The 14,630-nt window shown below is 42.8% G+C and overlaps 1 protein-coding gene across 1 annotated transcript; it reads right to left on the reverse strand.

The window, feature by feature from the left end:
* Positions 1–10,197: 10,197 nt before the first annotated feature.
* LOC143341382 (uncharacterized) lies at positions 10,198–13,634 on the reverse strand. Its single transcript, XM_076764270.1, has 2 exons — positions 12,800–13,634; positions 10,198–12,712 (listed from the first exon to the last, which is right to left on the reverse strand). The coding sequence occupies exons 1-2, from the start codon at positions 13,632–13,634 to the stop codon at positions 10,206–10,208; spliced, it is 3,342 nt and encodes a 1,113-aa protein (XP_076620385.1). The 3' UTR covers positions 10,198–10,205.
* Between the last annotated feature and the right edge of the window lie 996 nt (positions 13,635–14,630).

The following is a 14,630-nucleotide window of genomic DNA, read 5'->3' on the forward strand; positions in this document are numbered from 1 at the left end:
ACCGGTGCATTCTTTTTTAAATAATAACGCGTAACGTTTAACAATGCAATATGTTTCCCGCGTTAATTTACACCGCGAGTGACATTGAATGTGTTATCATCTTCGATACAACTTAAGTGGCTAAATAATTGCGGTGAATTGAGGAAAACTCATTGTCGGTGATATATCCTCTTACGACGCGACGAGTAAATGAAAATGCATGCGTCGCGTCGGTTAGAATTCCAAACGAAGAGTTCTATTGTTTTCGAATGTGTTTTTACGAAGAAATCGGAAAACGGAAATTCCGTTTAAAATGTCATTTTACAAGCGGTTCGATGGAAAACTCTACGGGCACAACTGACGTAGTCAACAGACAAAACGTTTCATTAACCGCCTCTTTTAAGATACGAAAATACAAATTTCTCATAGCGAAGAGATCAGCAATTATGCGATTAATAAGCATAGATCGGAACATTACGCGTCCGCATGTGTTTGTTTGTCGAACCGAATCCGTCAAGGTACGGATCGGCTGATCATAATAGGTACGAGGCGAGCGATTTCGATGCCCGATCTTCTATGTCCAATTAGCGATTATCGCGTTGACCTTGTTAGACGGAGTAGTTTATCGGAATCTTTATCGATTCACTCTCGATTGAAATTCCATTTGTTTGATATCTATTGAGACCGTGTAACATTTGGGTTAAGTAATGTATTAGAATGGTATGATTCGATTAATGATATTACAGTCATAGCGAATAACAAATAATGGTTGTAAATTCGTTGCTACTAGTAACCAGTAACTAGTTCACGGAAGCTTCGTTGCTCCATCTATCTGGTATGAAATATCAACGGACTTTGGTTTACGAAACAATTAAAACTATAATTCTCCTGGACGTACGATATTATTAATCGATTCGATATCGTTGCAATGGCTTCGATAAATCTCTAATTTACGGTCTTAATCTTGGTACGTGCCAATAACGTTACGCGTTTAAATTAGGGATAGTGCGGGAAGGAAAGAAGAAAATAAAACTACACCGTTAATCATTATTAGACTATATTATTGGACGTATCCAACTATTCTTGACTAACAAATAATATTCATCGACAAACAACGAATCTCTATGAACTTACATGGTAATTTTGATTTTTGAATATTTTGATTCTCGATTTCCGCTCCTTCGATGCTTTGTACCCTCGATCAGTGTTAGAACATCGCTAACAATCGTTTCGAAACAATATCAAACATAGTTACAGGTTACAATGAACGTTAATACATGAGATCGTTTGTGCGACGTCGAATTACTTCCTGAATACTTTAGAATATCTTTCTGTTCTTCCTGTTCGGTGGCAAAAGTTCTTATTGGTACGAACGTGTACCAGGTATCGCGAGACATCGTGTATCTAGCTTGTATAGAAGAATTATTTTTTAAAATGCTTTCTTTCGAAAAATGTGTGCACTCTGCGCAGAACGTCTTGTAATGTCTTGTATACAAATTAGATAGAACAGACACGTTGTATACTTACGATTCACAGATACAAATACTCTATAATCTTCGATCTCAATTAAATCGCAATAAACGTCTTATTATACGTATAATTATATCGGTCTATTTGTTTCTCGAAAAAATAGAAACAACAATTTTATGGAGCAAGGCATAAATATTAGAACCTCTATCGCATAAGTACTTATAAATATACGTATTTAGATGAAAGCATTATATTAGGAACATTTGGTTTGTTGCATTAACTAACATTATGTTACAACTAGCGTTATGCTTAAAAGTATGGATTCCCGTTGGTAATAAACAATCGATTCTTTTTTCCGTGGAAAAGTGATTCTGTCGTGTACAAAAGCTATCTTTCTACATATCTATGTATATGTATTTCGAAAAAGTCTCGCAGTTCCGTCGACGTTTGCATTGTAAAAATAATGATTTTCCATATTTCTGACTTTCACCAAAAATACCTTGGTACTATAGTGTGCTCTTACCAATAATAATCACTGTTTTTTACCTGTCAAATTTATGACGATACCGCACGAACAAAGGTATAATTGTCGTCCCTTTTAATGTTCATCGTCGCGATTCTTCACAATTAGCATATTCGTCTGTACCTGATTAGACAAAATTATGCTGGTTTTCTGCGATTACCGCGTTTTATGTACGCACACACCAGGGTCGAGGAAATTTTATTCGTGGATAACGAATACAAATCTTTGATTGGTCGTAAACTAACTTTCGTTTACGTTTCATTGGTAAATTGGAGTCTATTAACGGATTTTTGTTTCAACCGACAGCAAAAGTACGTACAAGCAAGTGAAACTGCGAGCGAAAACTATGTTACGAATCGATCGAAAATTTCTATTCGTTGTTGGTGAATAAAATTTATTCAACGCTGGTGCATACACACTCGTGCATGTGTTATTTGCACACTTTTTATAAATATATGCATACGTATACATACGTATGTATAAATATTTAATAATTCGTCATCAAAACAATGTTTACTTGTACTTGTGGTTCACCGAACAGATACATATTCACTTTAATTACATTATTCAGAAAACTAACTAGAGGACCCTGCTGAATCGTGGTGGTACATACTTATCCGTCGTACTGGAAATACTTATCGCGATTGGCTGTATTCTCCCCGAAATTTTGATTTTTTTCTCAATTACTTATCCCTCTATGTACGTTACGTATTACGATATCCTTAAATGTAGCTTCGTCGCTTACGGTATTGCTTAACTTTAGACGTGCAAACGATTTGTACATTTCACGCACATTCGCACGTATGCTTGTTAAATGTACAAACAAACGTTCGTAAACGCATGTAAATGTAATCGAATGGGATACTGTTGGTCGAGTCCCGTTTGGGACAACATGCTCTTTCAATTCTATATTGTATAACATTTTTCTAAGTTTAGATTAACGCGCGGCGTATCTTGATTAAGTAAAGCTTAACTTAGAAACGTACGTTTATACGTATATGTATAGAATAAAGTAATAGGAACTTAAGAAATCATCGGTCTATCGCGGGTCGCCGTATCATCATCATCATCATCATTCGCGTCCAGATTACCGATCGAATGATATTTACAGTCGGTTCGTCCAGGAACATTATACAATTTCGTGTCTCGACAACTTTCAAAGTACGGTAGCCGCGATGGAACTCGCGTCGGACCGAACTTGGAAGATAGTTAGCTGTTACGTCAGTTAAGTAGTCGTATAACATGGTGCGTTATGTATACATCTTTGTGCGTTCAGAATTTCTCGTGACGCTTGCGTAACGTTTTCAACCAGAGCTATTATTGTCAGGCGGTCGTACAAAGTTTACGTAAGAAAAAACAAAATGAAAATATAAATAAATATATAAATATACAAATGAATAAATGAATAAATGAATAAATAAATAAATAATCAAATAGATAAGTAAATAAATATGAGAATTCTACAGAAAATTCTTTAAAATAACAACATATACATGTACGTGCAGGTATCATTATTTCAGTAATTTCGAACGAGAACGAAGTAGTTCAGGTTTTAGGGACCCTCCATTTGTTATAAATAGGTGCTGCTCTATAAGAAAGACGTTTAAAACAGTTTAGGTTTCTTCTGCTTATAAAAACAGTTATAGTTATTAAAACTATATTCGTAAACTTTAATTTTTACTAAAGAATTTGCACTTTGTAGATTTGTATGCTTGGCAGTTTTATGTAAATTAATTCGTTTGTAACGTTGTCTCGTAATATTATAATGATACCGTTGCGGTTACACGCGTTTTTCCGTTATTTCGTTATTCTACCGAAGAAGAAACGGGAATAATGAAGAGAAGTAAAAGACACGTGTCGCGTGAACGGGGTGCACGTAAATCTGTTCACCCTTCCGCTCGACGGAGCCCATTCACAATACTCATGTTAATTCTCCGCGTTTTTTTTCGGCATTGACCCTAATTTCACGATATCGCCGCGTTTTACAAACTTTTTTTCCTCCGTTCTTATTCCCGTGTCCCTTGGTTAGCATTTCTCCAACAGCGGCACGTTCCCATCTGTCGTGGTGGTCGTTCGTCGACAGAAAGGAGAAGGAAAGGAGACAGGGGAGAGACGGACGGACGGGTCGGTTACAATGGAGAGTCCAGGAGGTTGCTCGTGCTAAACCAGAAAAGAGGGAAAGGGACGAAAATCTTATAAAAGATTTCCAAAATATTGTGTAAATCGACTGGGGTGCGTGCCAGGCCAGCTGAAAATTTGGGGTGAAATTCGTCGAAACGATGAGCGTGTGTGTCGAAGCGCGCACCCGGCACCCGGCACGCTTCACGCGCTCCCGATAGTGTTGCACAAATAAAGGGTTGCGCGGCATTTTCGCGAACCCCCCTTTTCAAATATCCGAAAACCGAATAACGACGAACAATGCCGGTATTTTCACCCCGTTCGATCAAGTATTTCCCGTATCGCGGATTTCTCGGCGTTCCCCCATTCGGAAATCGTTCGACTAGACAAAAAAATATACGCGTGTGCGCGTATACGCGAATCTTGCGGAGATTCAGGGAGAAGAACGCGCGTGTTTGTCGCGTGGAGAAACACGAGGGTGAGATCGATGAAAGGATTCCATCGATTCGAACCTTTCTACTTTTCGCGGGATTACGAATTGTTTCTTCACTGTCGCGCGATCCTCTTAACGGTATTTTTTTTATTTTAACGCTACTTTGTCCATGTTTTGCTGGTTTGTGGCATAGTTAACAAAAAAAAAGGCGCCGCAAGAACAGTATATCACGGTGCTTCGAGTACCTTTGATCGGAACCTCGCGTCGCGTCGCGTCGCGTCGCGTCGCATCACAATATCCGGTTTACATCGTTGTCGATCGAACTCGAGTGCGTTTGCGTAATTGCCAGAGCAAATATACGTCACTGGACATACTTCGAGGAAACCCTCACGATAATAGTACGATTGAAATTTTTAAAGCGCATCGGCTGAATCGAGCAAAACTTTGAATCTCTTGGTAGTTGTTATCGTCGTTCCTATTACCGACCAATACCATCGAACAATAGTCTTCCATAAAATTTCCTACGTAGCAAAATACATATTTCGCCAAATATCGTCTCGTCGCATGAATTCTGCTTTTGATTATCAGTGGCTAGCGGTGGAAAAATTATTACAGAGGGATGAAATTTCCAAGTCGCCGAGTGATAGGGGAAAGCGAACGTGGAGAAAGGGTCGCAAGTATCGAACGTAGAGGGGAGAGAGTTTGATAATTGCAATTCACTTCCTCGTCAGGGTATAAGTAGCGCTGTGGTCGTGGTGGTTGATGAGTAGAAGAAACCAGGGTGGACCCGGAATATCGAAGGGAAACGCTATCACCGTCATCGCGTTTATGAAATAAATAACAGAAAAATAATAGCAACGATCTCGATTAGGCACTCTGTCTTGTACAGTCTGGAAGTAAAGAAATCGACGAAAGAAGATTTTGCATTTATTCGGAAGCTTTTCGTTCGCAGAATTTACGTTGTTCTGCTTTAAAAAACTCTAGTTATCGTTAGAGTTGTTCAGAAATGTTCGGATAGAATTTAATATCCGGAAGCGGAGGATAATAAAAAAAATGGGTGATATTGTTTATTAGAGGAAATTACATTACCCTCCGCGTGCGAATATACATACATATACATCCCCAGTTTTCGGAGGTCTTGGAAACCACAAGATCTTATTGATTTTTATACATATCCATGGTGGGTGTGCGCGGCTGGACGACCAATTTTTCGTGTGTACGTGCGTTTCTGTGTTTGCGAACGAGAGTAGGGGTTAGCTGTGCCATTTACTCATTGGTTGATGGCTGGGGAAAGGTAGAAATAGTTGTCTTCCATCTTTCCTTTTCAAACCGTCCACTCCGGCCATAGACCGAAAGAAAAACTGCGTTTTCGGGTCGTTTCGTTCTTCCTTTTACTAAAAATCATCCAACCCACTTTTCTTTTCGTTTCCCCGTCAAATATCATCTCTCGCTACATTCACATTTTTCGGAAATCGTCGAGTGAAAGAAACTTGATTTTTTTCGAACGCGTTCTCTACTAATGAAAAACTTTCGTTACTAGATAGGGAACCGGATACGGTCTCGTTTCACGTGTACGTTTTTCTCTCGATAAAGTGTCAACAGAGTGGGACGCGCGAGCAATTTGTCACATTCAGTTTGTCCGGACACCCTTTGTACGGAGTGGAAAATTTCCTAGTAGCAGCACCCTTTAAAACACGAAACAGTGGAAAAGTTGATCGATTCGACCGACAGACGGTCGAGCGGATTCAATTATACAACTTTTCCTATCCTGTGTACAGGGTGAAAAAAGGTGTTGCGAAAAAAAAAATATGAAATTATAAGAAAAAAAAATAATCTTTTCTCGTACATAACGCGTTTCGAATACGCGCGCTCTAAATAGTAACAAAATAAATGAAATATACAATACAATAATGAATAGAAACGTCAAGTATCAAATCAAAAGAATATTCATTACTTCCACAGTCTTATATAAAAATATACGATCGATCTTCTATCAATAAATCATTCGAGGTTAGTTGTCATATATGTATATGTATACCTATAGATATATGTATATGTTTTTCTTCCGACTATATCAAGTGACTAGATCAGTGTTCGGAATTGTGATTCGTTATGAAAATGACTAGATGAGCTAAAAGTAATTTTTCTAGATACGCGGAACACTTGTATGAAACGTTACGCTTATCAAACCACTTATTCTCCTATTATAGTATAGTACATATTTTATATTTCTTTTCTTTGTCATTTATATGCGAAACACTCTTAATTCGAGTACTTATTTATAAACATATCCTAAACCTATGTCACGCACATGCACACGCGCACGCACACAGATACACATACACATTAACACAGTTGTCTTCTAATTTTTTGATTTATAGGGGAAATATTTGATTTTGCGCTCAATTACGTTAATGAAGGCAATGCTAGTTTCGGGACGACATTTTTGGTTAACATAACTCTCCCGATGTCGGATCGTCATGATTTTCTCTGCGCGGGGACAATAGTGAATATGTACCCGTAAAATATTGGCCAAAGCAAGAACAAAAAGTAAGAAAGAGTAGAGTATTTGGTCGAAATTTCACGAAATAAATTGCAGTCGAAAACCATGACGCCCTAGACTCGTTGTCCGATTTACTATCGACTGCGAGTCGTTGGAATAATTAAAATTTACGACCCTCGTGATCGCGCACGGGCCATTAAGTGCACAATATGCGTATTTCCATGGGATGCAATTAAGAGGGTACCGATTTACATGGACGCACGCGTTTTGCATGTCGCACCGTGCGTTACGTACGTGGGGTGAGAAAAATGGACAAAAGGAGAGAGAGAGAAGCGTGCACTTTGGACACATAGCAGTTATAGGCGCGTGCGCGCACACGCGTATATCGTCTTTCCCCTCCCTTAAATTCGTTTCTCTGGGACTTTTTCGGAAAAATCCCGGCCAAGGTCGTAACCTCTTCCTCTCTGACCTTCCCACAAGGGGACCAGATGTGGGACTGCTTGGCCAGGCCCATCTCGTCTGCTCGACAATACCGTTAAAAATTCCATTTTCCCTACCAAAATTTATCCCCGTCCTTCTCTTGTATTTTTACTCCAACAGGCTCTTCTCCTTATTTTCCTCTCTCTCTCCCCCCTCCGAACTCCACCATACCCCTCCTCTAGCTTTTGCTTTCAATGGATTCGTAATGGCCGATTCCTCTCGTCCCCTAAAATATGGTAATGCACGCGAGCGCGCATACTAATTCAGCCGAATTTACGCTGGAAAGCACGGACGAACCCTGTTAAATGACGCGGTCGTTCTCGAATTTCAGCTGTTCCGGGGAAATTTTTATGAACTTTGAGACAAAGGTCGTGTTTGCCCGGTCGGTCGGGCGGTCGGGCGGTCGGGCGGTCGGGCGGTCGGGCGGTCAGGCGGTCGGGGTCGGTCCATGCTATGCTGTTTTTCTTTTCAATATATTATGCTCGTATGTAGCTACCATAAATCGTGATCGTGCGGAACGCGTTTCGGTCTGCCGAATATACCCACATACAACGAGTAGTTTGCTTTTTCTTCCGACAATTCAGTGTTTTATAAACTTTCGCGTTACTTTATTCCGCTGGCAGTTTGTAAAATAAATAAACACAGAATATCGTAGTTTGTTAAAGGAATAGGAGAAAGAGTACTTATGTAGTCGAAACGAGCCGCGTTATTATTTCATAATCCAAGGTCAACATCGCGTGGGCGTGCATCGAGGGTGGAAACGTAACTCGCGTGTTTGTTCATCGAAGGGACGAAGACCCTACCGGTACAAGGAACACATTTTGGGAGGCGAGTTAAGTCTGAAACGGCTGCGCACGCCCACTGTAAAAACAGCTGTCTTTTCGAATATTTCGATCAAATGCTCACTGACCGTTACCCGAAAAATTGAAAACGAAATAAAATACCGCTCGACCGATCGTGCATCATTTTACGTCCGTATTATTTCAATCAGAATAGGACGATTATCGCGAATAAGCGGTGGTCCGTACGTGTGCAGTTTCACGTACGAACAATATAACAAATTACCATTACGAGGTTTCGAGGATTATTATTCGTCGTATGAATTTTTCTTCTCTTTTCTTGTATAGGAAATAGAATAAAGAAAGGTATTAATCTTTCCGACAAGTATTATCGTACGGATTCGTATATGGCGATAAAGAAATAATTAATTCTCAGTTTCATCAGCTGCAAGGCACGAGATTTGAAACAACATTTCGTAAAAGGAAGTTTACTTTTCCACGTCGCCGAGACGATTTCCATTATTATTTCTTTTTAAAAAAACTAGAGTATGTAAAATCTTATCGGTAGATAGGTAGTCGGTGAGGCATAGGTTCAACTGTAAATAGTTTACAAAAGTAAAAATCGTACAGCCGAATACTCCCGAGTAGTCGTTAAATTTTTTTACGCCGGGAAGAATTCACGTGTACATATTTGGTATTCGCACCGCTCGAAATACTATAAATAACAATTAAAGTATTCTAATTCTACGGAGTGCGTTGGCTCTGTATACGATTGTACTTTTCGTTACGGGTTATACTGCGATGGCCCTGAGTTGATTGGCTTTTCTGCGCGTTGATATCTAAATATTGTGATCGTAGATTTAATTATGTTCGCCTCGAGACGGTAATGACGCTTATTTTTTTTCTTCTACGTTTTACCGTAGCATTATTCATTCCACGTTCTCTTCTTTACCACATCGTTACGCATACATTTTAATCTTCTTTCCTATCCTTCGAATCTTTGCTTATACATTATGCATTGCATACATACAATGTACACGCACGTACGCATATACACTCGCATGCATACACATTCCTATATAAAATATTGACTAGCACAATTGCGAAAATATGAAAATCATCGGATATCGATGCCGTTAAACGTCGATTTAACAACGTCACATATTCTTTTTCTTTCCTTTTGTTCCGTTTTACTCGGAATTGCTAGACTCGAGTTAAAGCAAAATGATACTACGAGAATAATGTTACGAAGTAAGGAAACTGCTGCTCGAAGGGTTAGATACAGTCGGTTGGTCTTTGGAGGCCCGTTGCGTATTAAAATAGGAACTTTTCTCGATCACACGTTCGTGTTATATCGTCAACTAATTAAAATATAACGTTCTCGAACTGGAACAGTATAACAACGTGGCATTGAAACGTGAGATTCTTCTTGTCGTCGGTTTCTCTTTTAGAAGAGGAATCAATCGATGCAAGATATTCTATCGGTCATTAATGTGTAAATACATACATATGCGCTATGCGTAAAATACACATCATTGTAAATAAATCACTACAGAAGCGAAGTCTTTACTAAAATCTACTTGTTCGATTTTTATCGATCGCGCGGTAAATACACACACACACACGCGCGCACACACACACACACAGACACACTATGCATGCATGCATGCATAGATCTGCGAGGCAAATATTCTTAAATAAAATTTATTCTCGCTGTAAATCGTTTCTCCGAAAAAGTACGCGTACTCTAAGTAGTGGATAAACGTGACTCTCGTCGAACCGTGTATATGAAAAATATAAATTTTCACTAACTATTTCCTTAGACGTTAAATAGGAACCAATGACACGTGCTGAAATCGCTGGCGCGAAAACGAGTTACGAAGAGAATCGAGATCGAGTACGGCGAACGAAAGAGGATGCTCAAGCGGGACTGAGTGTAAAGGAAGCAGTCAGCGCGTTACCGATTCGCGATTTCACCGGTAAATAAACCAATGCCGGTACGAATCGTTTTTCCGAGTTTGATTCCTCGCCAGCTTGCATCGTGTTTTGTTCTTCCAACAAAAACGGCTGCATGATCGTTTTATCAGGGTTCGAGTTCGTGTCTTGCGGCATCGCGTAGCAAGCTGGCGTCTTATGCCTGTTGGCAACTTCTCTCAGGGTTTTGCTAAGCTCAGCGATCACGGTGTCGGTGGGGTCGCCGATCGTCTTATGATCTTTCCTAACGTGCTTTTTAATTCGATTTAAATTGGTCGTGGCGTAGCCGCACTGAGCGCATTTATATACACCCTGAGAAGTGACCTGAACCGCCGTGTCGTCTTGTCGTTGAGGTTTGTTCGTTTGGTTGGCAGTGACTTGCTGCGGGCTGTTCTCTGTACGGTCCTCTTTCGTTTCCGGATCCGATTTCTCTTTAGATTCGTTCGATCTTTCGGCGTCCAGCCCGAAATTATTAAAAACCATCGGGGGTTGAAAATGCGACAGCAACGCGGGAAACTGATGCGCCGCGAGTAAATGTCGATGCAACATTTCCGGTTGATAAAATACTTGGGAGCAAATTGGACATTGAAGCGATTTTTCGTCCTCGGCGTTCTCCTGAGTCGAATTTGCGTGAGACCTCTCGTGAAGGAAGAGGAACGGTAGCACGGTCGTAGTAAAATTACAATAGGAACAACGGTAGCTTTTCAGCTGGTGGTCCTCGGAGGAGGTACTACCCAACAAATTTGAGAGTACTTGATTACCAAAACCGGTGTAATCGGCAGGTTTAATTTGCTGGGAAATTTCGAATCCATTCGGTATCTTGAGATTCGAACTCTGAACGGTTTTCGAGACATTTAGAACTCTGGTCCCTGTTTTGGGCGTTGCTTGGTATTGCTGTTCCATTTCGCGCCATTTATCGATACCGATTTTCCCATGATCACCCATCAAGTGAGCTTTCAACCATTTTATGCTGCGGAACCTTCTGCTACAGATCGGACAAACTTCCGTGAAGTGAGTAAAATATCTGTGGCTCAAGTCGCCGAGTTGTTCCGGTTTCAGAGCCGCGTCGTCGGTATTCGTTGCGTCGTGAGCCTCTTGTTTCGTCGTGCTCGGAGCGTTCTCGTCGACGATGCCGTGGGTGTTGTGCTTGTGAACGCGCAGAAAATACTTGCTGCACAATTCCTTGTTGCAAATGTTGCAGATCACGCCGCCGATCTGAGCTCCGTTCTCGATCTCGATGCCGTGCATTCTCTGCATGTGCGTCTTCATGAAATACTTGTTGCACAGTTCCTTGTTGCATATCTCGCAGTAACTCGAGGTCGGTGTCATCGATGTCATCGATTTTCTCTCGGACGAGGTAGTCTGGCTGCCGAGGGAGTTTGAATTGATCGTCGCCGGGGTGCCGGGGACGGCGCTGGGCGTATGAGGAGCCAGAGAACTCGAAACCCCGGGTTGATGTTCCTCCGCGATGTGCCTTCCGAGGGCATCCTGATTCGGATAATCTTTTCCGCAAAGGGCGCAACACGCGGACGTCGCGACGGTTAGGGGTGATTTATCCAGCGGCGAGGACGCCGAGTCCTCGGCGTGTTCCGTAACCATATGAACGTGCAAACCGGCTCTGGTTTCGCATTCTTTTCCACACACGGTGCACGACGATTCTTTCCCAGTCTTCAGTCCGTTCAATTGCAACAGCATCGTCTGCAGCTTCTGGAGGTCTTCGGAGATCGAATCGTTCCGCTGCTGATCCAACGATGATACCGCCGTTTCCAAGCTAGACTCGTGTTTAGGCGAACGGTGTTGTTCGGATTCATGCATCTTTCGAGAATGCGCTCGATAGAGGCCGATCGTTTGAAATCGTATCCCGCAAATTTTGCACTCGTAATCGTCCCCCGGTCGGTCGTTGGACTCTGTGCTACTGGTGGTGCTTTCCGTCACGATCAAATTCAACGGACTGGTTTGTATTTGGTGCCAGGTGACCGCCGATCCTGGATTGTTGGGCGACTTGTCGTTATCTTGTACGAGAATGCCGTGTCTCTTGGTTTTATGCGTCCTAAGGAAATATTTGTTACAGTATTCTTTGCAACATATCTCGCAGAACGCGTCCGGATTTATCACCCCTAAACGACGTAGCCGATCGGCGTTAAAGCCAGCGTCCCTTGCCTGCTGAATCGATCGAGGAGATAGGTGTCTGGGCGCTGGCACGAACGTTGCATCCTCTTGTTCTACCCCGTACTCGAGCTTGAAAAGCGTTTCCATACCTCCGGGGCTGTCCCTCGTCCGCGGCGTCTCTCTGTCCTCCTCGTTCACCGACAGATTAATTTCCGTCTCCTGCGAATGCTCGAGCAACAGCTCGGTGTGCATCTTTTGCTTGTGTTTGCGCATCGATTCTTCGTTTTTGAATCGTTTTTGGCAGAGATCGCACGGTACGTACGGCACGCACGGCACACACGGCACGCACGGCACGCACGGCACGCACGGCACGCACGACACGCTCGCCGCGCTCGCCGTGCTCGCCACGCTCGGTGTCCCTGCTGTTACTGGCTCTAGTTTTACGTTTCCGGTATAGATCGGACCAACAAACGCGTTACCATCTATCGCGCTCGAACCCGGCGAATCGACGTAGATACCGTGTTTGTTGGCCTTGTGCGTTTTTAGGAAATACTTGTTGCAAAACTCTTTATTGCACAGGTCACAGTACGCGTCTGGATTAAAGATCCTCACCGGCGCCGATCCGATCGTCGTCGCTCTGGCCATGTGACCGGAGGAGTCTGTCAGCGGAAACGCTGACAGAGGTAAATACTGCGCCAACGCGCCGGTAAACGCTTGCAAATGATTGGGTAATGCGCCGCCACCGGCTATTTGATTCGCAGAACCGGGCCAGGGATCGGGTTCGTTTTGCGACTGTACGTGTTGCCAGTTTGTCGCGGTGAGATAATTAACGGGAATCTCTGATTGTTCCGGTTGGCTCGCGATCGCGGTTATTTTGCTCGCGGAATTTGGGGAGCTGTTTTCTCGTTGTCGGGAACCGTGCTCGTTATCGAGGTGAGCGTTCAGCGTTTCTTTGCTGTCGAAAAACTGACTACAATACCGGCAACGGAATTCGTTATCGAGATTCTCGTCGAGTATCGGTGACTGCGACGACAGCTTACCTTCGCTGTCACCGTCCTCCTCCTCGTCCTCGTTCGCGCCGGTCATCAAGCTGGACGAGAATCGTACGGGCGTTGTTTGTTTCCGCCTCTTCTTCGGTCCCGTCGAATCCGCATCGACGCGAACGCGTTTCTTGGCGTCGCCGCGATCCCCGCAACTCGAACCGTCGCTCTCCAATTCCTCCGTCGGCTCCGTCATGCTCGTTTCGCGCCCCAACGTCCAAGACATCTCGGGCTCTGCGTTGCTCGCAACCTCCGATCTTCTCCTGCTTTTAGATCTCGTTCCTCTGTCGAACAGAACAATCCGTATCCATCAGTTACGTTCGCGTTTTTCGCGCCCGGTAATATCTACCTGTACATATAGCTATACATATATCATTCCCGCGTTCCATGGATCGGTTCGCCGCGTATCTACACGATCGATAATAAGATCAAATGCCTGCGTAAGTTGACGCTTTCGAGACTCGCGATCAACGATAGACACCCTATACTTTGCGACATGGACATGTTTGGAAAAGGGAGAGATTTCGGGAACGTGTTATGTATACGTCCATGCTTCGGGACTGGATTCGGATGATAGAAGAAATATCCATTTCCGAAATTCTACGATAATTACCGATCATACTTTACAGATCCGAACCTCTGTCACGACATAACGAACGAACGAAAAGATAAACGGCAAAACGATGGACATCTACGTATCATTGCAACGAGAGACAGACGGACGTAAATGTACCAGTCGCTAAATTTTCTTCCACTAAACAAAAACAATGACTATGTTGTATGGTGACTCTCTTACCCGTGATTAATTTAATCCCGTGCTAAAATCGTCTGCCTTCGATTCGAGATCACCTGTCGAGCATCGCCGCTTCGAGGTCGTCCAATGAACGTCGTTAAATGTAAATAAAACGGCTCCGAAACAACACAATTCCATCGAGCGTCGCGTGAAACTTTATCGCGCATTTTTATCGAACAAATCGCGCGTAAATATATCACTTTCTTCTTAAAGTCGCCGCGAACACGACGACGTTTCTTCGAGACGTCGAGGACGTTAGGAATACGTGTCACGGGCACGTGTCGTGGACGAGGGCAGGTAAATCGAGGGGCTACGGTGCTTCGGTGCTGGTCGAACGAGTTCTCGAACGAACCAACCAACGAAACACGTGATAGAAATTTTACGATCTCGTCGGAAGGAAGGGACGATAGGAAGGGAAGGCATATTTCG

This window comes from Colletes latitarsis, chromosome 4 (genome assembly GCF_051014445.1).
Source record: "Colletes latitarsis isolate SP2378_abdomen chromosome 4, iyColLati1, whole genome shotgun sequence".
NCBI classification, from domain to species: Eukaryota; Metazoa; Arthropoda; class Insecta; order Hymenoptera; family Colletidae; genus Colletes; species Colletes latitarsis.